General features: G+C 46.7%; 2 protein-coding genes across 2 annotated transcripts in view; one reads left to right on the top strand and one right to left on the bottom strand.

Annotated features, from left to right (window-relative positions):
* The window catches only part of LOC307124221 (uncharacterized protein), a gene marked incomplete at its 3' end in the record, with an annotated part of 717,433 nt that overhangs the window by 333,620 nt on the left and 360,397 nt on the right, over window positions 1-23,416 (top strand). The gene's annotated exons all lie outside the window — the stretch shown is intronic.
* LOC307124223 (B-cell receptor CD22-like) overlaps window positions 1-23,416 on the bottom strand; it is a gene marked incomplete at both ends in the record, with an annotated part of 61,249 nt that overhangs the window by 26,383 nt on the left and 11,450 nt on the right. The window contains 2 exons of the mRNA XM_079813272.1: window positions 10,601-10,849; window positions 10,948-11,292. Coding sequence (XP_079669398.1) covers window positions 10,601-10,849; window positions 10,948-11,292 — 594 coding nt within the window. The remainder of the gene's footprint in view (window positions 1-10,600; window positions 10,850-10,947; window positions 11,293-23,416) is intronic.

Below are 23,416 nucleotides of genomic sequence, written 5' to 3'. Positions count from 1 at the left end.
GGCTAGCCCATGTGGGGCCTACATGGAAACTGAGGACAAAACTGTCTGGGCCCCAGTTAGACAGCCCAGGTGACGCCCATATGGGCCCCACATGACTGTGCTGGCTGGGTAAATAAATAAATAATAATATATTTTTTTGTAAATTTAATTCAACATTTCTGTGTGTGTGTATTACTTCTTGCATTTCTCTTTTTCAAAGATGTCAGAGGCAAATTAATAATCCATAATAATTTTGAAAAACATTTTTTTTCCAGAATTGACTGTGTTGTAAATATAATTTATTCTGAAGCAATAGTCTCACCAGTGTTCAATCAGCTTTGAGATATTTAAATCTGCTTATCTTTGATATTTTTACCTTTTATGAAGGGCATTTTCCCATAATCTTATTAAATATAGGCTACGCTTCAGCTTTCATTTTATATTCTTAAATTTGATCTATAAATTAAATTAGAATAAGAGACTGTAGGGCTGTTGCCAATCAAATTAAACCATTTACACTGAAACATTTTATGAGATTGTTTTTAAGATTTTTGAATATACAAATAAGAAATGTCGGAAAGAAGACATTAAACTAAACAACCAGTTGGTGGCACGCCCAATGCGTGAGACTTGAGAACCCTATAAAAGTATTGATCAGTGGCGGCTGGTGGAAAGTTCCCTTTCGAAAGGGAACTCGCGCTGCGTCAGCTTGACGCTACGGGGAACGCCTCCGGCGTGACAGGTGCCTGAAATCACATTGAATCACGTCAATTCTATTGACCGGCGACAGCCTATGATGTCATCAAGGTGCGACCAGGAAGTATATAAGGGCGCCTTGCCAACATGACAGTATCTCTTCGTCTTCAGTGACTGTTTTGCCTGTATCCTGAACGTCAAGCAAGTACCAAGCTATGAAGTGTGCAGAGAAACAGCGCCACTTCCGCAGGTGCGCAGAGCCGTGTACCAGGTATCTTACACCTGATGACACTCACACGCTCTGTGTATACTATCTGGGGGAAGAGCACGCACGGGAGGTTCTCGAGGGAGCCTCCTGTGCGAACTGCGAGCGTTTTCCGTTGAGAACGCTCCGCTCTCGTTTGGCTCTCTTCTCGAGGGGAGAGAGTTCAGCAGCTGGGAGCGGTCCCGCTCGCGCCGAGGCCGAGCGGCGCCTTCAATCCTGGGGCTCCCAGCTGGATCTGGCTCGTCGTCTAGAGACTGGTATAGTGCTTGTGGACAACGAGCCAGATCGCGAGGGGCAGACTTTGGAGGCGGAGCAGGATCTAAGCTCCTCCTCCTCGTCTGTGGCTCTTCCAGTGGAGCAGAGGATGGTTGAGGAGTCGAGTGAAGTGTTTGAGGCTTCTCAACCACCTTGTCCCATGTATGGGGAGCTGGTGGAGGTTATGGAGCGCGCCGTGGGCAGATTGCAGCTGCCTTGGCGGCGCGCTAGGGGAGATGACGTTCGTCTGAGCAGACTGGATGACCGTTATCTCCCCGCCCGTGACCAGCCGGCTCCCGGGAGTCTTCCATTTTTTCCTGATCTCCATTATGAGATTACGAGAGGATGGAAGAAGCCCTATTCAGCCCGAGTCCATCGGCGTCAGCGGGCAAATTTTGCTGACGTCGAGGGATTACCGGAAGCTGGATATGTGTCGCTGCCGCCCGTTGACGAGACGTTCGCAAACTACCTCGCTTCCGGGCGGCCATCGACACTAAGGGCTCCCACCCTGCCGTCAGATCCCCTTAGGACAACATCACGTCTGAACGGCAGGGCATACATGTCGGCGGGTCATGCTGGGGCGGGCTTTACACACGATGGGAGTGTTACAAGCCTACCAGGCAGATCTGCTGAGGGACCTCGATCAGGGGGTGGGACTAACCCCTGACGCGGTGGCCGAGTTGCGCCGCACCACCGATCTCTCTCTTAGGGCCACCAAACAAACAGCTTTCGCCATCGGTCGTTCGATGGCGGCTATGGTGGCCACGGAGAGACATCTGTGGCTGAACCTGGCGGACATCGCGGGGAAAGAGAGGGCCTTTCTCCTCGATGCCCCGGTCTCGCCCTCTGAACTGTTTGGCACCTCCGTAGAGGCGGTGGTGGATAAGTTCAGGGAGGCGAGGGCGCGCTCGGCAGCATTTAAGACCTGCATCCCGCGGAGGTCCGGGACCGCGCCCAGGCAGTCGGGTGTCCCTGGTCCGTCCCAGCCTGAGGGCCGGAGACAGGAACAGAGAACCAGTGTTGCCTCTCGAGCGCCCCCACGGAGGGTTATGGCGCAGAGGAGGCGGGACACCCGCTTCAAAAAGAGGAAGGAAGCTGGAGCTGGCAACCGGGACCAGCGTAGGCAGCGGACACCGCCCCCGAGGGGACGCAGGTGAACGCTGCCTTTTTTCCCTTCCTCTGGAAAAAGATTTTCCCCGGGCGCTTTTAACATCAGGCCGGTGGGCCTATGATGAGCAGAAATGTAAGAATTCTGACGGCCCGCCTGGCTTGGTTGTGAGAGCGCCCCCCTCAGGATGGCGGGCGGATACTAGCCTATGGATGGCTGGAATCACCGCTGGGAGCGATTGGTGAGTCCCCTCGCTGAGGGTGAAACATTTTCAAAACTATGTTTTTCAGAACTCCTATACCTTCGCTCGCCTGAGAGGTTTTCTGGGGAAATTTGGATCGCCGCTGGATCTTCGCAGGGCCTGCAGCTCCCCGTGAGTAAGCTAAGAACGATCTTCTTTGCAACATTATGATGGTTGTGTGTGAATACTTCACTTTCTGCTAGAGAGTTTGCTGCCTCTCCGTGCTATATTTTTCCCCATTGTTTGGGTAACTGAATCGCGCTCTCGCCTGAGGGCTTGTAGTGTAAGGGGCGAGCTGTGTTTTTCCTAGCGTAAAGTGAAAAGTAGCTGAAGACCGGGTACGCGCTTATGCACGAGCTGTAGTGAGCTCTGCGCCCAGCTCTGCGGGGCTTTGGGAAAGGGGTTTTTTGGGCCTCATTGTGTAATATTAGAGGTGATAATATTTCTTTCCCGGGCCCTGAGTAGATCTAGTGCGGACCTATGTCGCACCACTTGGCCTAGGCTTTGTCAAGGATGGGCGCGTCCCCTTTTAATAAAGATGTTCGCCCCTGGCCTGTCTTTTTAATTAAGAACTTGGTCTTGTTTATGCATCCTTGTTTCAGCCTCCTCTATTACAGAGTCGTCCGGCCAAGGCCCGCCCCCTTCTCTGCGTTCTGGGGTCACGTGTAATGCAGACGAGGATGTTGCAGGAGACAGCGACTTTGCCAGTGGTCGTGGGGTGGAATTAAGCGTCTTTCGCCGGTTTGCGACTAGACTTTATCTGCTGTTTCCGCCTTTCGGAGCTTGGTGGCCGCCATCTGCTGGCGGCCCCCGGCCTCTTCCTGGAGGATGGTACGGCCGGTGGATTTCACATTTCTGTGATATTGTTCCCTTGCTTTATGTCTCTGCTTCACCTCCTTTAGGGCCCGGGTCGAGCAGAACATCGGATAATCCTTCTGTCTGTACGGTTCTGGTCGGATGCTCCCCTGAGGCCCGAGCATTGCCAATGGCTGACGCCCTCGCAATCAAGGTTGGCCGCTGCATGGAAAGAAAGACAGCCGCCCCGATGCAGGTGACGTAAGTTGTACTCCCCTCGCTTTAGAGGGTCTTTGCTGAGCACTTCTGCTGAGTACACTGCTGTTGGCAATGTGATTAGGTCCATGTTTGTAGGCACTGCCCAAGAGACTGCGCCGTCCTGGGGGCCCTAGGACACGGCGAAGCAGGTTGTCCCTAGCTGCCTCTGGGATGGAGCCAGCCCCAGGTGCGGGCATAGGAGCCAGCTGGCTCTGAGTGGCCAGCTTGGACGGTCTGGGCAGTTGGACTTCAGGACAGGTAGTAGGCGTTAACCGGCCTCCTTGCAGGAAAGTCCCGACACTATGGCCCACGAGTGGGCCTCGGAGGCTCTTCTCCACTGGTGTCGACGTCAGCAGATGACCCGTCATTGGCCCTGGGGATGAGTCCCCAGGTGTTAACTGGATTTCCAGGCCTTCGTCAGCAGCAGACAGCTGCCGTCAGCCCAGGTAGCAGCAGGCAGCCTTCTTAAAGTTTCGGCAGGATCCTTGGAATCTGCAGACCCCCTATTCGGGGGGACAGGTCCTGCCAGGCCTCCCTGAGGGGTAGGCTCCCAGTCTGGGTTTCCTTCGCTCAGGAGTTAGGCCCTGTCTGGCCTCCCTGAGAGCCTGCTGTGGTCAGCGGGCACTGCTTGGTCTCCCCTGAGGGGGCACCATAGGCATTAAGTCCCTCGACGGCTGGTACGAGCTGCTAAATAGGTGGTAGGCGCTATTGGGCCTCCCTATGGGCCTGCTGTGGGGTAAGCAGGCCCACTTGACCTCCTCTGCGGATGGCGTTCCTGGGCCCCAGTCACTGGATGGCTAGCACGAGTGTTAGCAGGTAGTAGGCCTCATCCGGCCTCCCTGAGTGACCTCCCTGGAGGCAAACTCCCGGTTCCCAGCCACTGTGGCGGTGAGCATGGAGTGCTATGAGTAGCACCTTCTGCTATCAGGTGGTAGGCATGATGGCCTCCCTGACAATGAGCTCACGGTTCCCGGTCGCTGTGGTAATGAGCATGGAGCGCTATGGATAAGCACTTTCTGCCGTTGGTTGGTAGGCTCTGTGGCCTCCCTGACGACGAGCTCTCGGTTCCCGGTCGCCGTAGCAATGAGCATGGAATGCTACGAGTAGCATGTCCTGCTATCAGTTGGTAGGCACTGTTGCCTCCCTGAGGGCGAGCTCCCGGCTTCCGGTCGACTATGGCAATGAGCACGAAGTGCTACGAGTAGCATGCTCCGCTATCAGGTTGGTAGGCATTATGGCCTCCCTGAGAGTAAGCTCCCGGTTCCCAGTCACTGTGGCAATGAGCGTGAAGTGCTACGAGTAGCACGTTTTGCTTTCAGTTGGTAGGCACGGTTGCCTCCCTGAAAGAGAGCTCCCGATTCTCAGGCGCTGAGACAACTAGCGAAACAAAACGCTAGGCGTGGCGTGCTCTGCTATCAGGTGGTAGGCATTGTTGCCTCCCTGAAAACGAGCCCCTGTTTCTCAGGCGCGAGAGTGAGACGGTTAGCGAAGCACGACGGACGGCATGCTCTGCTACCAGGTGGAGGCATTGCGCCTCCCTGGAATCGTTCCCCGGTCCCCAGTTTCGGTAACGGATCGTAGCATGGGCTGCTATCAGGCAAAGCTGCACGGGCTTCCCTGAGGGGATTCGCTTTGGAGTAGTAGGCCCACGTGGCCTCCTCTGAGGGCACGCTCTGGTCTCGTGGTTCCTGGATAAGTCCAGTCAATGAGCAGAGGCCGGCTCCCCGGCCGCTGTGGTGTGCGTAAAGTGCTATAAGTGGCACTTTTTGCTATCAGGTGGTAGGCATGGTACCTCCCTGAAAGCGAGCTCCCGGTCCCCAGCCGCTGTGGTGAGCTTGAAGCGCTATGAGTAGCACATTCAGTTTGGCTGTGAGTGCCCGATGTCTTGCAGTTGGTAGGCCCGCTTGGCCTCCCTGATTAAGCGAGTCCCTGGTCTTCCCAGCTACCTCGAGGGCTAGCACGACTGCGATCAGGTATCAGGCCCGTTTGGCCTTCCTGAGGACGAGCGCTGCTTTGGATGCGCGAGCGGTCTATCAGGTTACCAGGTGGAGGCCTCTCTCGGCCTCCCTGGGGGACGAGTTCCCTAGGCGGGAACACACAACTGGCTTTTTGCTGACAGCTAGTGGCTACCCGCTATCAGGCGCCGGCCTCTGGCCGTTTGCGAGACCTGAAGGCGGTGTTCTTACCCTAGCACGACGAGGTGTCACTGCGGCTATGTGGTCCCGACAGGACGGGACCTTCATAGTAGGCCTACGGCATGGTTGCCTACCGGGCAGGCTTATGAGCTCCTCTCAAGCGAGGGTCTGTTGTGAGCTTACAGCCTCCTGGGGCTGATCTATTGGTGGTAGGTCCCGAGGGGCCCCTCCCGATATATTCAGCCTATAAGGCCTTTTTGGCCTCCTAAGCACGTTTTAAAGTAAGTGCTTGGTAGATCCGAGGATCGAGCGGCTTGACTCCCCTCGCTAGCAAGGGTTTGAAAGCACTTCGCTGAGCGCTGCTCTCCGGGATAACCCGTCTCTGAGGTCCGGCTAGTCGGTGACGCTGCCCTTTCTTGCAGCACCCTAACGGGATGTCTCTTTGGAGGCGAGTACCAGAGGCTCTGTACTGTACAGACAGGGTTGACCGTATTACGTGTCCCATGCTAGACTGGGTCACCTGGTCAGGTCTCCCTGGTGGCATTCGGTGATAATCTCCCGAATAGTGACTGGCATAGGGTTCCCTCGTAGTTCCCTTGCCACGCTCACGTCAGCAGATGACCCGTCATTGGCCCTGGGGATGAGTCCCCAGGTGTTAACTGGATTTCCAGGCCTTCGTCAGCAGCAGACAGCTGCCGTCAGCCCAGGTAGCAGCAGGCAGTCTTCTTAAAGTTTCGGCAGGATCCTTGGAATCTGCAGACCCCCTATTCGGGGGGACAGGTCCTGCCAGGCCTCCCTGAGGGGTAGGCTCCCAGTCTGGGTTTCCTTCGCTCAGGAGTTAGGCCTCATCCGGCCTCCCTGAGTGACCTCCCTGGAGGCAAACTCCCGGTTCCCAGCCACTGTGGCGGTGAGCATGGAGTGCTATGAGTAGCACCTTCTGCTATCAGGTGGTAGGCATGATGGCCTCCCTGACAATGAGCTCACGGTTCCCGGTCGCTGTGGTAATGAGCATGGAGCGCTATGGATAAGCACTTTCTGCCATTGGTTGGTAGGCTCTGTGGCCTCCCTGACGACGAGCTCTCGGTTCCCGGTCGCCGTAGCAATGAGCATGGAATGCTACGAGTAGCATGTCCTGCTATCAGTTGGTAGGCACTGTTGCCTCCCTGAGGGCGAGCTCCCGGCTTCCGGTCGACTATGGCAATGAGCACGAAGTGCTACGAGTAGCATGCTCCGCTATCAGGTTGGTAGGCATTATGGCCTCCCTGAGAGTAAGCTCCCGGTTCCCAGTCACTGTGGCAATGAGCGTGAAGTGCTACGAGTAGCACGTTTTGCTTTCAGTTGGTAGGCACGGTTGCCTCCCTGAAAGAGAGCTCCCGATTCTCAGGCGCTGAGACAACTAGCGAAACAAAACGCTAGGCGTGGCGTGCTCTGCTATCAGGTGGTAGGCATTGTTGCCTCCCTGAAAACGAGCCCCTGTTTCTCAGGCGCGAGAGTGAGACGGTTAGCGAAGCACGACGGACGGCATGCTCTGCTACCAGGTGGAGGCATTGCGCCTCCCTGGAATCGTTCCCCGGTCCCCAGTTTCGGTAACGGATCGTAGCATGGGCTGCTATCAGGCAAAGCTGCACGGGCTTCCCTGAGGGGATTCGCTTTGGAGTAGTAGGCCCACGTGGCCTCCTCTGAGGGCACGCTCTGGTCTCGTGGTTCCTGGATAAGTCCAGTCAATGAGCAGAGGCCGGCTCCCCGGCCGCTGTGGTGTGCATAAAGTGCTATAAGTGGCACTTTTTGCTATCAGGTGGTAGGCATGGTACCTCCCTGAAAGCGAGCTCCCGGTCCCCAGCCGCTGTGGTGAGCTTGAAGCGCTATGAGTAGCACATTCAGTTTGGCTGTGAGTTCCCGATGTCTTGCAGTTGGTAGGCCCGCTTGGCCTCCCTGATTAAGCGAGTCCCTGGTCTTCCCAGCTACCTCGAGGGCTAGCACGACTGCAATCAGGTATCAGGCCCGTTTGGCCTTCCTGAGGACGAGCGCTGCTTTGGATGCGCGAGCGGTCTATCAGGTTACCAGGTGGAGGCCTCTCTCGGCCTCCCTGGGGGACGAGTTCCCTAGGCGGGAACACACAACTGGCTTTTTGCTGACAGCTAGTGGCTACCCGCTATCAGGCGCCGGCCTCTGGCCATTTGCGAGACCTGAAGGCGGTGTTCTTACCCTAGCACGACGAGGTGTCACTGCGGCTATGTGGTCCCGACAGGACGGGACCTTCATAGTAGGCCTACGGCATGGTTGCCTACCGGGCAGGCTTATGAGCTCCTCTCAAGCGAGGGTCTGTTGTGAGCTTACAGCCTCCTGGGGCTGATCTATTGGTGGTAGGTCCCGAGGGGCCCCTCCCGATATATTCAGCCTATAAGGCCTTTTTGGCCTCCTAAGCACGTTTTAAAGTAAGTGCTTGGTAGATCCGAGGATCGAGCGGCTTGACTCCCCTCGCTAGCAAGGGTTTGAAAGCACTTCGCTGAGCGCTGCTCTCCGGGATAACCCGTCTCTGAGGTCCGGCTAGTCGGTGACGCTGCCCTTTCTTGCAGCACCCTAACGGGATGTCTCTTTGGAGGCGAGTACCAGAGGCTCTGTACTGTACAGACAGGGTTGACCGTATTACGTGTCCCATGCTAGACTGGGTCACCTGGTCATGTCTCCCTGGTGGCATTCGGTGATAATCTCCCGAATAGTGACTGGCATAGGATTCCCTCGTAGTTCCCTTGCCACGCTCCCTTAAAGGAACCCCTTCTGAGTCGAATGGGTTGGTTCCAGGCCTTCGAGCAAGGCCTGGGAGTGTGTGTGAAGGTTTCCTTCTCAGGCGATAAGCTTGGGCTTTGACCGTAGGGGGCGCTGTCACTGACAGCCTAATGTGACCAGAAGGGGAGTGGTTCAGGCATCTCAGTAGAATTTGCTTGTCTTGACAGTTGTCACTGCCAGTGGGCATGCACTCCCGTCGGCATGGCGGCGTTGGTATATCGTTCCCCGTAGCGTCAAGCTGACGCAGCGCGAGTTCCCTTTCGAAAGGGAACGTCTCAGGTTACGAATGTAACCATTGTTCCCTGAGAACAGGGAACGAGACGCTGCGTCGCTGTGCCATGCCGCAGGGCCTGCCTGCCGAAAACAGTCCCTTCAGACGATTAGATACTGTCATGTTGGCAAGGCGCCCTTATATACTTCCTGGTCGCACCTTGATGACATCATAGGCTGTCGCCGGTCAATAGAATTGACGTGATTCAATGTGATTTCAGGCACCTGTCACGCCGGAGGCGTTCCCCGTAGCGTCAAGCTGACGCAGCGTCTCGTTTCCTGTTCTCAGGGAACAATGGTTACATTCGTAACCTGAGACGTTTTCTAGGTAGGTTTTGTGTTTTGTGGATCATTGTGATACTGAGTATGATCACTAGAGGGCAGTAAAACCTAGAGATGATGAAGAAGTTGAGTTGCTGAGCTGCTGATGTCCTGTTTTACTGATGTTTCCTACATTAAAGACACACGTTTGGATTTAGCTTTAGTTTTCATCCTTTTGTCCTTTTGTAACAAGCATATAAATTATACTGTTATATATATGTATTGTGAATTAACACAAAATTGTTCATTTACATATGCCTGATGTGGCCGCCTGATCTAAATGAGTGCTTTCCCCTTTAATTGTTGTGATGTCATGAGCCAACATCATTTCCTGTTCTGTCTCCTCTTCCCTTTTGCCTTGTATCTGAATGGGAGAGGTAGGGATCATTTGGCTTCTGATAATCTTATTTAATCTTTATAGTAATTATTTTATTATTTATTGTAATCATTTACTTTATTGACGGGAAGTGCTTGGCCAGACGAGCCACATTACTCCATTGTTTGGGAACAGACGGACAGTGGATATTTTACGCTCTATCAGAAACAGGCGACACTTATGCCTCTCCTGTCGGTGCACTAGAGAAACATTTTACTCCAAAAGTCAATGTCGTAGTTAAACGTGTTTTATTCAGAAAGCGAGCTCAATTTCCACATGAGACTCCTGTGCAATATGCCCTTGTGTTCCCTTGCAGCCGCCTGTGGTTTTGATGACAAATCTGATGACATGATACGTGCAGGCCTGTATTAAGAACACGTCAGGCCCTGGGGCTACAATAACATGCAACCTGTGGCCAGTGGAAGTGACTGTGTTACACTCCACAGCTATACACTTGCAAATGACGGGTATTAATGTCAAGCCCTGACTATTTATATGAATAATTATGATAATACAAATTATTATTTTGTGTGTAGTTCAGGGAGGGCAGCGCCTCTATTGGCCATCTGGTATTATTTGCATATATTTATATACATTATTTATATTCCTTTTCATTGACAAAGCACTGCATTTGTAAACGTGATCTTTCCTGAAACACCTGACCGATACACCTGACCGATCGAGAATAGAACTTATCATTATATTCATTGTCTGTCTGTCTAATTTATTTATATATATATATAAAAAAAAAAAAAAAAAAATTCTGTTCTGTGCTAGATTAACTGAGACTTGTTACAGCACTTGCATATTGTTGATATCGTTGCCCTTGACTGTTCTAGTTGCTTCTATTGCCATCATTTGTAAGTCGCTTTGGATAAAAGCGTCTGCTAAATGACTAAATGTAAATGTAAATGTTCCTGTTTCCTTCTCAGCTTTAGAAATCTGTTGTGTTTTTGAAACACATGATCTAAATCTGTCGTTTTTTCATCCAGATTTTAGTGATAACACAAGAGCTCCCACAAAACTGACTGATCATTTATTAGAGTTATGTAGTCTTAAACTCTGCTAGCTTTTCAAAGACAACTTTAAAGAGAAATGATCGATCTGTACTCACACATGACATTGAGATGAAGATCAGGAGAGATGTGATGGTGTCCGTGTACAGCACAGCTATATCTGCCTGCATCCTCTCTTCTGACTGACTGCAGCAGGAGTTCATTGTTTCTGTCTCTTCTCTCAGTTAATGGCTGTGAGTTTCTGGACCAGATGAATGTTGCTCTGTCAGTCAGAGTGCAGCTGCTTTTACATGTCAGACGGACTGAATCTCCCTCTGTCACTCTCTCAGGAGTCTCCACCTGAAGATCTGAACACAACACACACATTATATCTAGTGCTGCTGTCATACACTGATTATTATTCAACATAATGCACAGAACAAGAGATAAACCTCACCAAACACACCTGTGACAGTAAGAGTCAGTCCTGGATGACCAAGCCATTTCTTATCAGGTTTATCAGTTGTGAATCTGAAACAGTACTCGTGTGAATCTTTCAGTGTCACATGACTCAGTCTGACGGTGCAGTTCTGCTGTTTATCTCCCAGATACTGAAGCCTCTGACTGTATTCAGGGTCATTAGACAGATCTGGAGACTCAACACCCTTTACAGGGTTTATGATCCAGAACACGTTCCTGATCTGATATCCAGTAGGGTATGTATAAGTGCAGTTCATTATCACTGTTGAGTCCTTTAGTGCACAGATGTGTGAAGGACTGTAACTCACACTCCAACCAGCACTAGAAACCCCTGAAACACAGAATTCATCCTGATGAACATGTTTTATCAGTTATAACAGTCAATGAAAACATGATAATTTTTTACTACTTGAAAACATTGACTCTTTACAAGAATCTTCACAGAATTGAGTGATAAATGAAGTGTGATTTACTGCATCAGCTTTGATGGAGGGTGTTGCAGAAAAGCAGAAGTAAATGTACAGAGACAGAGTGAAGAGAGAAGCATGAAATTAGCAAAAAACAACACAATGCACTCTCAGATAATGAAATATATATAAAAACAAGACTAGGAAAATATTCAGCGTTGATTTATTAAATACCCAATGTCATTAAAATGTGAGTTTTGTATCAGATCTGAGCTCATTTATATGCATGTGAACTAAAACACATTTAACATTTACACATTCACTTCTGAGAACTTGAGGCAAAAATATTCAGGATCTGATGCTACAGTGATTTCTGTCCAATCAAACGCTCTGAACAACGAGAAAGTCCCTCCCCCTAAACCACATGACACTGACTAGCAAGAAGCAAAAGACTATTGGACATTTCTAAAAGGGACAAGCGTTTGACACGTTCAACCCAAACTTCCTGTTTCAAAGGGAAATATGTGAGTACAGGACAGAAGAAAGTGTTGATCAGCCGCTCATGAGGCCTTCAATAAAACATCAGAGTGTTTCTAATGTGAATGTGCCAGAGACTCACCGTGAATCATGAGCAGAAAGACCAGAGGAAGAGGAGGAGCCGTTCTGACCCACATCAGCATAAAATACATCTATAATACAGCATTAAACATCACTCATAATCATCACTTGTGCTCAAACAAGTATATGTACTGTATATCACCCTATTCTTTACATTTCTCATGTTAAGACACGTGTGTTATATGAGCAATAATCATCAGTGTTCATTTAAGTAAGAGTGTGTTTGTCTTACCGTGTTGTAGCTCATCAGATCAACAGCAACTGAACGACTGACTGAGTAACACATGCACTTTTAGCTTCACAGTGAAGGACTGTGTGTGATTAACACTGTTTATTAAAGCCAGTGGCGGAAATATCAGTGTCCCTCCCTCAACAAGAGAACAACATCACTGAACTAAACCTGACTGAAGAACAACAATGATCCTTACTTTAAGCTGAAGGGTTGAAGTTCATCAGGGTTGATGTCCGTCGCAGGAGATGTGACCTCTGGTGGAAGTGTGAGGGATTGAAAAAGCATATATGAGTCGAGATCAAGGCTGCGTTCGAAACCGCATACTTCCCTACTATATAGTATGTAAAAAGCAGTAGGCGAGAGAATAGTATGTCCGAATCCATAGTATTCATAAAAGAGTAGGCGAGAACTACCAGGGTTTTGGACTATTTCTCGCGAGATTCGGACGTGCGTATACTGATGTTGCGTTCGAATATGCCTACTTACCTACTATATAGTAGGCGAAAACAGTACGTGAAAGGAGTAGTATGTTCGAAACCTCAGTAATCATAAAAGAGTAGGCGAGAAGTTCCCGGATGGCTTACTGATTCCGCCCAGATTGTGAAGTACCCATCGTCGGATACTTTTCTATCCCTGCCTTCCCATGAGGCCACAGGAAAGGATACGTCAGGCGGAGAAAAGCCAATCAAATGTGAGTATTACAAACCAAAATCACCGTTCCTTGTGTTAAAATCGCATTTGTTGGACTACTGTAGAGTAACGTTAAACTGTTGAATTGTTGAAAGTGTAAAGACGACAGACAGTATAGTGTAGTTGTGATTGGGCTGTAAAAACACGTTTTATTATGTATGAGCTCCAGTAACACACACACACACGTCTCCAAAGTGGATTTACATAAACGATATACTTAAAGATAAAGATGCTTACTAAATGTTTATTTAACATCTGACAGGAACATTTTCGATAAGTATTGCAGATGGCATCACAGCATGAAATAGACATCTGATCAGAGTGATGTGTGTGTGCTATAATGTAGAGTTCACTGTGGTCAACACTGCTTACTTTACATGAACATCAGTAATGTTAATAGATCTACATAAAGTAACTAAACATAAGTTATCTTTTTTATTTGTCCATTATACTGTTGATGAATTGAGGAACTTTAACACATCAGCAACTACCTCAACATTTAAGGCTATTGAGCACATAAACTTTTATGCTTTTATCAAGGTGTTGTTTAAGATCCAGTGTAACGCGTGTGTCCGGGTGAAAAATACGGATAGCTCACTAAACATAACGAGTAAACATAACAAACACGGAGGCGATTGACATCAAACAGCTCGCACTTTATTCCCTGCGGAACTCTCACAAGAGTCCGTCACAAACTCCATTTCCGTCCACAGCATTACTTAATAAAACAAAAATAACTGAATGTTAGCAACAGAAGACAGAAATAATACGCACACATGGGAGTTCGACGCAGTGCACACACACACCCAGAACGCAGGCGATCCAACAGGGAGCGAGCGCTCTTAAAGGGGCCACACTATTTTCCTACTCGTTACATATTTCCCCCGGCCAAAAAAAGGCTGCCCTCAGCCGCACACAGCAGAGTGAGCACTTGTACTTAACCACTACTCATACATGACTTAGTCGAAAAGTTAACAAGACATAGAGGTAGATAATGTACAGGCAGTACAAGCATACATGTTTGCACAGCATACATTACTTTAGTAACACTTAAGAAAGTATGACCGCAACACAAAAGTGAAACTCAATTTTCCTCAGTTAAGAACCATGAACATGCAAGAACGTTAACGAAAACACTCTTAAGCAACATTCTAACTTTGTCTGTTATTCTTATTACAAGTCAAACCTTTGTGTGTGGTAGGGGTTAGTCCACCTGTTCACAGTCCAGTCAGAGGTAATTCTAGGGGCCCGTCTCTGTCTCAGTGCATAACGCCCCTGACCCTGATTTGCAATTTCGGGAATAACTGCGTCAGATGTCAAGTCATACACATCCCCACCATCAATACGGTCTGATGCAAGGTCAAGTGAGAGTTCCGTACACTGTTCTTTAGAATGTTCATCTGAGTGTCGATTCAAAGTTTCAGTCGAGCTGTCAGTATCAACCCTCTGGTCAGCATTAACAGATTCCTCTCTGTCTGTTTGAGAATCAACGTTTTCATTCAAAGGTAGTGACCTCTCAAAACCATCATTGGAACTTGCTGTAGGCATGGCTGTGTCCCGCGAATGGAAAGGCTGAAGATTTACTACATGAAACACACCAGCATCTTCTCCAGTGTCCACATTCGAAATTTTGTAGTTGACACTTGACAGTTTCTTTGAGATGCAAAATGGTCCAGCATACACTGGGGCCAGCTTAGCTGTAAAGCTTGCGTCAGCGTCAGATTTTGGATGAGTCTTAACCCTGACTAAGTCTCCCACAGCATATGTCACTGTGCGTCGCTTTTGGTCATAGTAATGCTTCCTTTTCATATGGCTTGCAACCAGAGTGGCTCTGGCATGATCGTGAGCAACTTTTAAGGAAGCTTTCAAGCTCTCAGGGTAAAGCATGTCAGGATCATCCACTCCATCCGTACTTGGTTGCGTTATTAAATCAAGTTGCGTCTCCAACTCACGGCCATATATCAACATTGCAGGAGAGTGACCCGTGCTCTCGTGGGGTGCAGTACGAAGAGCAAAACAGATTTGCGGAAGATACTTGTCCCACAAAGTGTGCTTGTCCCCTACATACGCACGTATGGCAGTTTTAAGCGTGCGGTTTACTCTCTCAGTGGCGTTTGTTTGTGGGTGGTACGCTGTTGTGAGCCGGTGTTCAGTACCAAGGGCAGCCACCACATGCTCAAAAAGATTGCTCACAAATGGGGTCCCACGATCTGATATGAGGTAGGTTGGCGCACCATGCCGGGCAAATATCTCACTCAGAAACTTACTCGCTGCCACTTGAGCCGTCGCTGACCGCACTGCACTCGCTTCTACCCACTTTGAAAAGTAGTCAACGAAAACGATTAGATATTCGTTGCCACTCTGAGTGCGAGGAAGTGGGCCAACAAAATCCACACCCGTGTATTCCCAGGGTTTCACTGGTTTAATCGGAACCATCAGGCCTGCTGGTTTCCTTTGGCTCGGCTTCGTCAACTGGCACACAGGACATGAGATAACATATCTTTTCACGTCTGCTGCCATTTTGGGCCAAAAGAACCTTTGTTTCAGCCTGGCTAGCGTTTTTGTCACGCCCAGATGGCCAGCTGTAGGATGGTCATGATAGTATTTGAGTACAGTGGGTTGAATAACTGTTGGGACATGTAACTTAAGCTGCTTCATTGGGTGGAGACTGCAGGTTATCTTTGGGTCCCTGAAATAAAGCAGACCATCATGAATGACATGCACTTCATCTGAGCCACCCTCTTCAAGGTTTCGAAGAAGACTGCCAACTACCGGGTCTCCATTCTGCAACTGCCTCAACTGCTCTCTGTCTGTGATTGCGATTGAGGAGAGACTGCGCAGATCCAACCCAGCAATGACCGCATGCGGCGGAAGAATGTCAATAGGCCCCTCACAATATGGCAGTGGGCTGCGTGACAAAGCGTCCGGAACTTTATTCTGAACACCCGGCCTGTGGATGATGGTAAAATCAAAATCTTGTAGGCGCAGGGACCACCTTGCCAGTCGTCCAGAGGGGTTGGGACGGGTCATCAGCCATCTCAGGCTGCTGTGGTCAGTATAAATGGTTACATGAAGGCCCTCAATGTAAGGTCTGAAATGTTCCAGAGCCCAAATCACTCCCAAACACTCCTTTTCAGGCGTTGAATAAGGCCTTTCCACTTTGTGCAATGTTCTGCTCGCGAAAGATACAACCACATCTCGCCCCATGTCATCCTTCTGCATCAGGGCCGCACCAAGTCCTAAGTCACAAGCGTCAGTGTGGACGAAGAATGGGCGAGTGAAATCAGGGAGGCACAGAATGGGTTCAGATGTAAGGCAGTTTTTCAAGTAATCCATCGAAGCCTGACAACAGTCATCCCAGTTAAATGGTGTTTCCTTTCTGGTGAGCTTGAAAAGTGGCTCTGCTTTTTGCGCATAGCTTGGAATGAATCGTCTGTAATAGCTTGTGAGGCCTAGAAATCCTCTCACTTGTTTCAGATCCGTCGGCGTTCTGAAACCTGTGACTGCTTCCACCTTCTTCGGATCAGGAGAAATACCATCTGGAGTGACCCTGTATCCTAAGAAGATGAGTTCATTCAAGCAGAACTGACACTTCTTTAGCTTGAGTGTAAGACCAGCTGACTTAAGTCTTGACAGGACTTCCCGGAGGTCTTGCAAGTGTTGCTCAAAGGTCGGGGATGCAATGACAATATCATCGAGATATACTGCGCAACATTTATATATCAAACCAGCGAGAACATTGTTCATCACCCTCTGAAATGTAGCTGGGGCGTTACAGAGACCAAAAGGGAGAACTTTGAATTGAAATAGGCCACAGTGTGATGCGAAAGCTGTCTTTGGCCTTGACTGTTTTTCAACTGACACCTGCCAGTACCCCCGAGACAAATCAAGAGTCGAAATAAATTTTCCATGAGCCAGGAAATCCAACGATTCGTCGACTCTGGGCAGAGGGTAAGAATCCTTAAGTGTCAGGTGATTAAGGCCTCTGTAGTCTACGCAAAACCTGTGCTCTCCACATGGCTTTTTGACAATTACTACAGGTGCAGCCCACGGGCTGGAAGACGGCTCGATGATGTTTTCTTCCAGCATTATCTGAATCTGGTCCTCAATGATTTGTTTCTTAGCTGGTGAGGTCCGATATGGCGGGAGGTGAACTGGTTTCGAATCACCCGTATTGATTACGTGCTCCCCCAATGAAGTATGACCCAAGTGTCCATCAAACAAGTCCCAAAAGTCTTTAAGAAGATCCCACAATTTTCCTTTTTGTCCTCTTTCCAGACAAGCCATCTCAACTTTCTCATCCAGAGCAGTCTGGCAGACATCCAAAAACATCAATCTCCCAAGCTCAGGTGCCTCCGACCACTCACTCAAAACCTCTTGGGGGGTATATTCACCTAGGGTCACCGTCCTTGATGGGATGTCAATGCTAACGGATGCTCGCAGCATAAAATCCATCCCTAAGATGATCGGAGATGACAGATCAGGGATAATGACAAACCGATGGTAGAAATTTTTACCCTGGAGGCCAATGTTTAACCAGACAACACCAGTAGGAGTGCAAACAGCACTGTTGGCAAGCTGAATTGGGGGAAAAGTCCAAGGTTGAACCTTCTGAGAATGCTGCAAGACATCAGAAATCATATTTGTACGAACTGCCGAGAGTGAGGCACCAGTGTCCAACGCTGCGTCGATGGCCTTATGACAGAAATTGACTTTAACAATAAATGGTGTGTTCCAAAATGAAGGAGAAGTACGGTCTTCCACTTGGCCAAGGACAAGCGACTCAGGGGACATAAGGCTGGGTTGAGGCACATTTATCTTCTGGAGGGAGGATTGCCTCTGTGAAACGTCCTCCCCCCTTTGAAGTTTACCTTCTGCCGAACCGGATTCTGATTTCCCTCCTCTCTTTCCATGTATGTTGTAGCTGTCTTGTCTTCATTAGGGTTCTGTGGCTCATTCACCACTGGACTTGTCGGTTTTCCAGTTGATGGAAAAAAATCAGTTTGCTGAGCAGGGTTGCAGTTTGGACAGTTTCTAGATGTGAAACCTGGTGCAGAACACTTGAAACAGTAAGTTTCACGGCCGTTCCTGCTTCTCTGTACTACTGGTTCATTGCGGCTATCAGGGCCAAGAGCAGAGTGCAGTTCGTGGGCGCGCATTAAGAGATCTATGACTGAAGTAATTTGCGCACCATACAGTGCAACTCTGTAGCGCTCAAGTGCATGCTTGCAGATAAGATCAATTTGCTCCTGTTCAGGTGGTGGAGATTTCAGTTTCTTGAATTCAGATAACAAGTGTGCTACAAACGTTGGAAATGGTTCTCCTTGAGCTTGAACACGGTCAAGAATCCCTCTCCAGACACTTTCTTGGTTATCCGATGGGAGGAACACAGTCTTGAACAGGGTGCAGAACTGTGTCCAAGACGTAACGTGTGAACTCAGCACTGTAAACCACTTCCTGGGCTCTTTAGTTAAGAAACGTGGCAGTTCAAGCAACATCTGAGCATCACTGAGACCCAAAGAGGTTCTATAGGCGTCCACAAGAGCAAGCCATTCATCTGGTTGAATTCTTCCACTGTTCTCAAACACTGGGGGTTCCAGTCTCGATTGGTGCAAGACTGAGGCTAAAGTTCTGGTTGCATTGTTCAATTCAAGAGAGCTTTGAGCCAGGCCAAACGCATTTTCCATTCTAGCGTTCATTTCTGTTTCAAAGGACCGGGGCCCATGAGTTTGACCAGCTGGTGCTTGAGCATATGGCGTAGACGAAGCGACAGGCCTGACTTGTGGAGGCAATTGGCATGACACAGGTACATGCAAGTTTTGTGTGCAACGGTCAATGATACCTCTCTGTAGATCAAGAGACTCACTCAGGCACCTCCGCAGCATTTCCACTTCCTTTTTCAATGACTCGACCTGCGTCTGCATCCGATCCGCTGGCACTGACACTGGCACTCTCCGCCTGGGTGGATACTCAAAGCATGCAGATAGGTCAGTTAAGTCAGTCTCGTCATTCTCAACACGTCTCGCCATTATTACACAATTAGATTGTATCAGAATAATATAAACCAGAGCAATGACATTCAACAAACAATTCCAACTTGCATTAATTTCCTTAATGTGACTAGTAAAGCAACAAACAAAATATAAACAGTTGCATGCCCCTTTGAAACAATTTAGTATTATAATAAGAAACTAGGGATTACAAATTATTTCTTGAAAATAGTGACAACAGTTCAATATCACCAAACTTTATAAAATAAAAAAAATATATAAAAAAAATTCCTTCTGATTTCGTTTCAAGGTTTTTTTTTAGTTTTTTTATGATGAGCCCTTAGATGAGCAAACACAGCGTTAGCGTCGAGGAATCGAAGAAAAACCAATCAAACAATGACTCCAATAGTTCAAGTCCAGGGGGGGAAAAAAATACAGTTCAAAAAACGTTTCTCAAGTTCAATTCAAACAGTTCATCACGTGCAACTCCATCGAATTAACAAATGGACCAGGCTTTAATCCATGAAACAGTCAAAGTTCACAAATAGTCAAATTCCCGATTACCTCAACGAACCAAAAACCAAATCCAAATCCACAAAAATCGCTTCAATGGCGACGCAAATCCACTGGAATGTGTATAAATATCCTCTGCGTCAGCAACACAAAATGTCTGCCACAGCGTCGAGTCGTTCACGCCATGTGCATTGAAATAGGCAGCGGTGCAGACTCACAAATGTCGGCCTGGAGGTTTGTAGCATCTCCTTGGGCTTCCAACACAAACAGGTCTGCATCCGTGTAAACCTCACCTTAAATCCAAGGACAGAGACAAAATGTTCGGGCGCCACTTGTAACGCGTGTGTCCGGGTGAAAAATACGGATAGCTCACTAAACATAACGAGTAAACATAACAAACACGGAGGCGATTGACATCAAACAGCTCGCACTTTATTCCCTGCGGAACTCTCACAAGAGTCCGTCACAAACTCCATTTCCGTCCACAGCATTACTTAATAAAACAAAAATAACTGAATGTTAGCAACAGAAGACAGAAATAATACGCACACATGGGAGTTCGACGCAGTGCACACACACACCCAGAACGCAGGCGATCCAACAGGGAGCGAGCGCTCTTAAAGGGGCCACACTATTTTCCTACTCGTTACACCAGGTAACGTGAATGTTGTCTGATGTTACAGGGGCAGAAGAGCACGTGTGTGTGTGTGTGTGTGTGTGTGTGTTTATCTGGTGGAGACTGGAGAGAGGCTGATGAAGGAAGCCTGTCATCAAAGGCTTTGAGTATACTACAGAAATATTATTATATATTAAGTTGTATTTTATTTTAATTTCAAACAGAGTTATTTTTAGCACTTTTCTGATTCTTGATGTCTGTGCATTTGCTGCAGAGCTGCTGTGGTTGAGCCTTGCTCAAGGACACACTGGTGTGACGGCTGCGGAGATCCAAGCAGAAACCTTCAGCTTATCAGTTCAGTGTTTAGCCCACTACACCACAAAAGTCATAAAGCTACAATACAAATAGCATGTAATTGTAAAAATATTAAATCAAATATGGCAAGAAATGGGATGCTGACAACATGAATTGTAAAACGTTTTAAGTAGTCATGCTGATGGAGAGCAGGCACACGGATGTTTGGAGTAGACATCAGCAGTCAGATTGTCCCGCACATGTTCTCCACTCTTGCTTCAGGGTTGTGGGGTTCAGGAGGGACATGATGGACGGCTAGGACAGGCGAAGGTGTTCACGGTGGTCAACTGCTTCATCAATATAAAGCCACAGAAGCACAGCTGTGTTGAGATGGCAGCAGATGTGGGCTTCACCGCCTGTAAATGTGTGATGGTTTGTTAGAACAATACGTTTGAATAAAGCTTTGTTTCATGGTGACTTATTCATTTGTGATGTTTACTTTTATTCATTCTTTTACTCATTAATTCATGTTTCGTATTGTTGTCAGTAAATAAAATATTTTATTAACTCATGCATTTATTCATTGCTTGACTGAAAATTGGTATTCACATCGGCTGCATTTGTCTAGTGTGTATTCATGCATATGACAACAAGTTGCATTTTGCTTGTTTTACTAAAGCAATATAATTTTCAATAAAAAAAAAAGTAATATAATTAAGTATTGGTCAGCATTTATTATTATTATTATTGTAAGTGTTTTAGTGGGCTAGCAATGCAATTCATTCTGGGGTAATCTTAATTTTGAATAGTGATAACTTACATTTTAAGAGTATAAAATCAACAGTGTTCTCCCAAGGTGAGTTCTTCGAGCAGCTGAAAGAGTCTCTGTGCAGACTCTGAGGGAAACCGCACAGGCTGTGGAGTTACTGATGCTTTGAGCTCTCACTGCACCTGTCACTCATAGGCCTATCTTTTATTTTATAATTACATGGTTGTATCTTTAACAATCCTAATAATAAAACAAATATCATGGGTTTGCATACATTATATACAAAGAAAAAACAATAACAAGGTTAGATATCTTTGAATAATTCATCAAAATGCAATTACATTTTATTCCATAAGCTTGAGGGATAAAACAGGAGTTACATTTCAAAAAGGAAAATATAAAGGAGATTTAGGCCAATTTTGCTTGTGGATGAAATGTTTTGCATATAAAATAAAGAAATTAACAACATATTTAAGAGATCACGATTGTGGGTTTTGGTAAGGATAAAACTGGGTCAGATTAGTAGGGTTAATATGACAAAATAAATGGGCAGCTGTTTCTTCAACAAGCCCACAAAATTAGCAAGTTTAATCAATATTAAGATATTTATAGATCGATGAATTAAACCTGTCACTCGTCTTTCAAGTTGTTGCGCTTGAGATAACGTCGTAGGTCACATGATAACGTCAACATGGCGCATAAAGTGTGGATCGCATTCATACTTAACGAGATCAGGCAATATAGTACCTACTCTTTTAGAGCTCGTTAAGTAAGTACTTATTGAAAATGAGTACCTACTCAATGAGTATGCGGTTTCGAACGCAGCCCAAGTGTGCCACACACGTCCTGAAAAGTGAAGCCAAAGTGTCTGGATCGCCTCCAGGGGGTTGGTCTCAGTATAGCTCATAAACCCCACCCTCTCTGTGTAATGCAATGGATGTGGGACAAACTAAACAATCAAATTACACTTTAAATTTTTTTTTTTCAAAGATGGTTACTCTCATTTTAAGTCGTTTTTATCACGCTAATGTTAGTTCAAGAGTTCGTTCTTTAAATAAGTTTGGTTTTAGTCAGTTATTTGATGCTATAAAAACGGGGGTGTGACGTCATGATTGACAGTTTATTTGAGCGAAGTAGTCACTGAGGCACTAACTTTTACTTTTTTGGGGATTTTCTGGAGGAGATTGAAGCTTCAACTTTAATTTCTACATTTCCATAACTGTTTATTTCACACCAACATAATGAGCAATATTAGTAATACGTCAAAAACCATTTATACTGGAATAACCAATTTATTATATTATATTATATTATAACAACGTATTTAAGTGGTTTTATGAAATATATACAGGTCATAAAGGTAACACTTTACAATAACAGTACATGAATAATCATGTATTAGTACATTAATTAATAGTTCATTAAACATTCACTAATTTGTTAATGATTAGTTCATTTCTTCACTAATCATGAACAAATGAGGAGCTATTATGAACTAAGACAGGAGTCATAAGGATTCATGCATGAATAACAGCAGCATTAATACATGTTAGTACATGTTTGATAATTAATGCATTAATTAACATGTATGGTAAATCTAAATCTAACAGGCTCCTTAAGAATAAATAAGAAGTACTCTGACTTTGAATTAAACATGTGATTTTTTTTGATACTGTCATAATTTAAACTGTAATAGCCTATTATAATCTGCCATCTGCAGCTTTGTGATTTTTTGCCATTTTTGTGAGCCATTAATTACACACATTTGTCTAAACAAACGTGGAAAATAGACTAATAACTATCACTAATCATTTTAATTTGATATAAACCGTTTTCAGATTTTTATAGTTCAATTAGGCTACGTTTAGTGTGGGATACTCATTAGTGGCGCTCTCGGTGCTCCTAGCGCGTTAGTTGTGTTCCTTCGGTATTGCTGACATTTTCATCAAATAATATATGTCGACTGCTTTGGTTAACTGAAATAATAATTTAAGACATGTTTGTATGATTGTTGTATTGGGATATTTCTGGAGGTGTGTACTTTAATTAACTGTATTTTTTAATTGTTTAAATGTAACTTATATGCTTCGATTAGCATTAGCCGGTGGATGCGCCCTGTTTTACATGTAAACATGCCTTATGTGGGTCTTTACAGGTATGTTTGGGCTTTCTTTTAAGTCCATATATGTTTAATTATATAAATATAAATAAAAGAACTATCCTACAAATACTTTTTATCTTTGTTTTTTTTTTTGTACCAAGGGTGTAAAGGAATATGGATTCTTAGTGTATATGTTTATTCATTTTGTAATAAATGAATTGTTAG

Source organism: Gobio gobio, assembly GCF_949357685.1.
Source record: "Gobio gobio genome assembly, chromosome: 3".
Taxonomy (NCBI): Eukaryota; Metazoa; Chordata; class Actinopteri; order Cypriniformes; family Gobionidae; genus Gobio; species Gobio gobio.
Note: the sequence above shows the minus strand (reverse complement) of the source record. Positions and strands in the feature narration are given on the sequence as shown.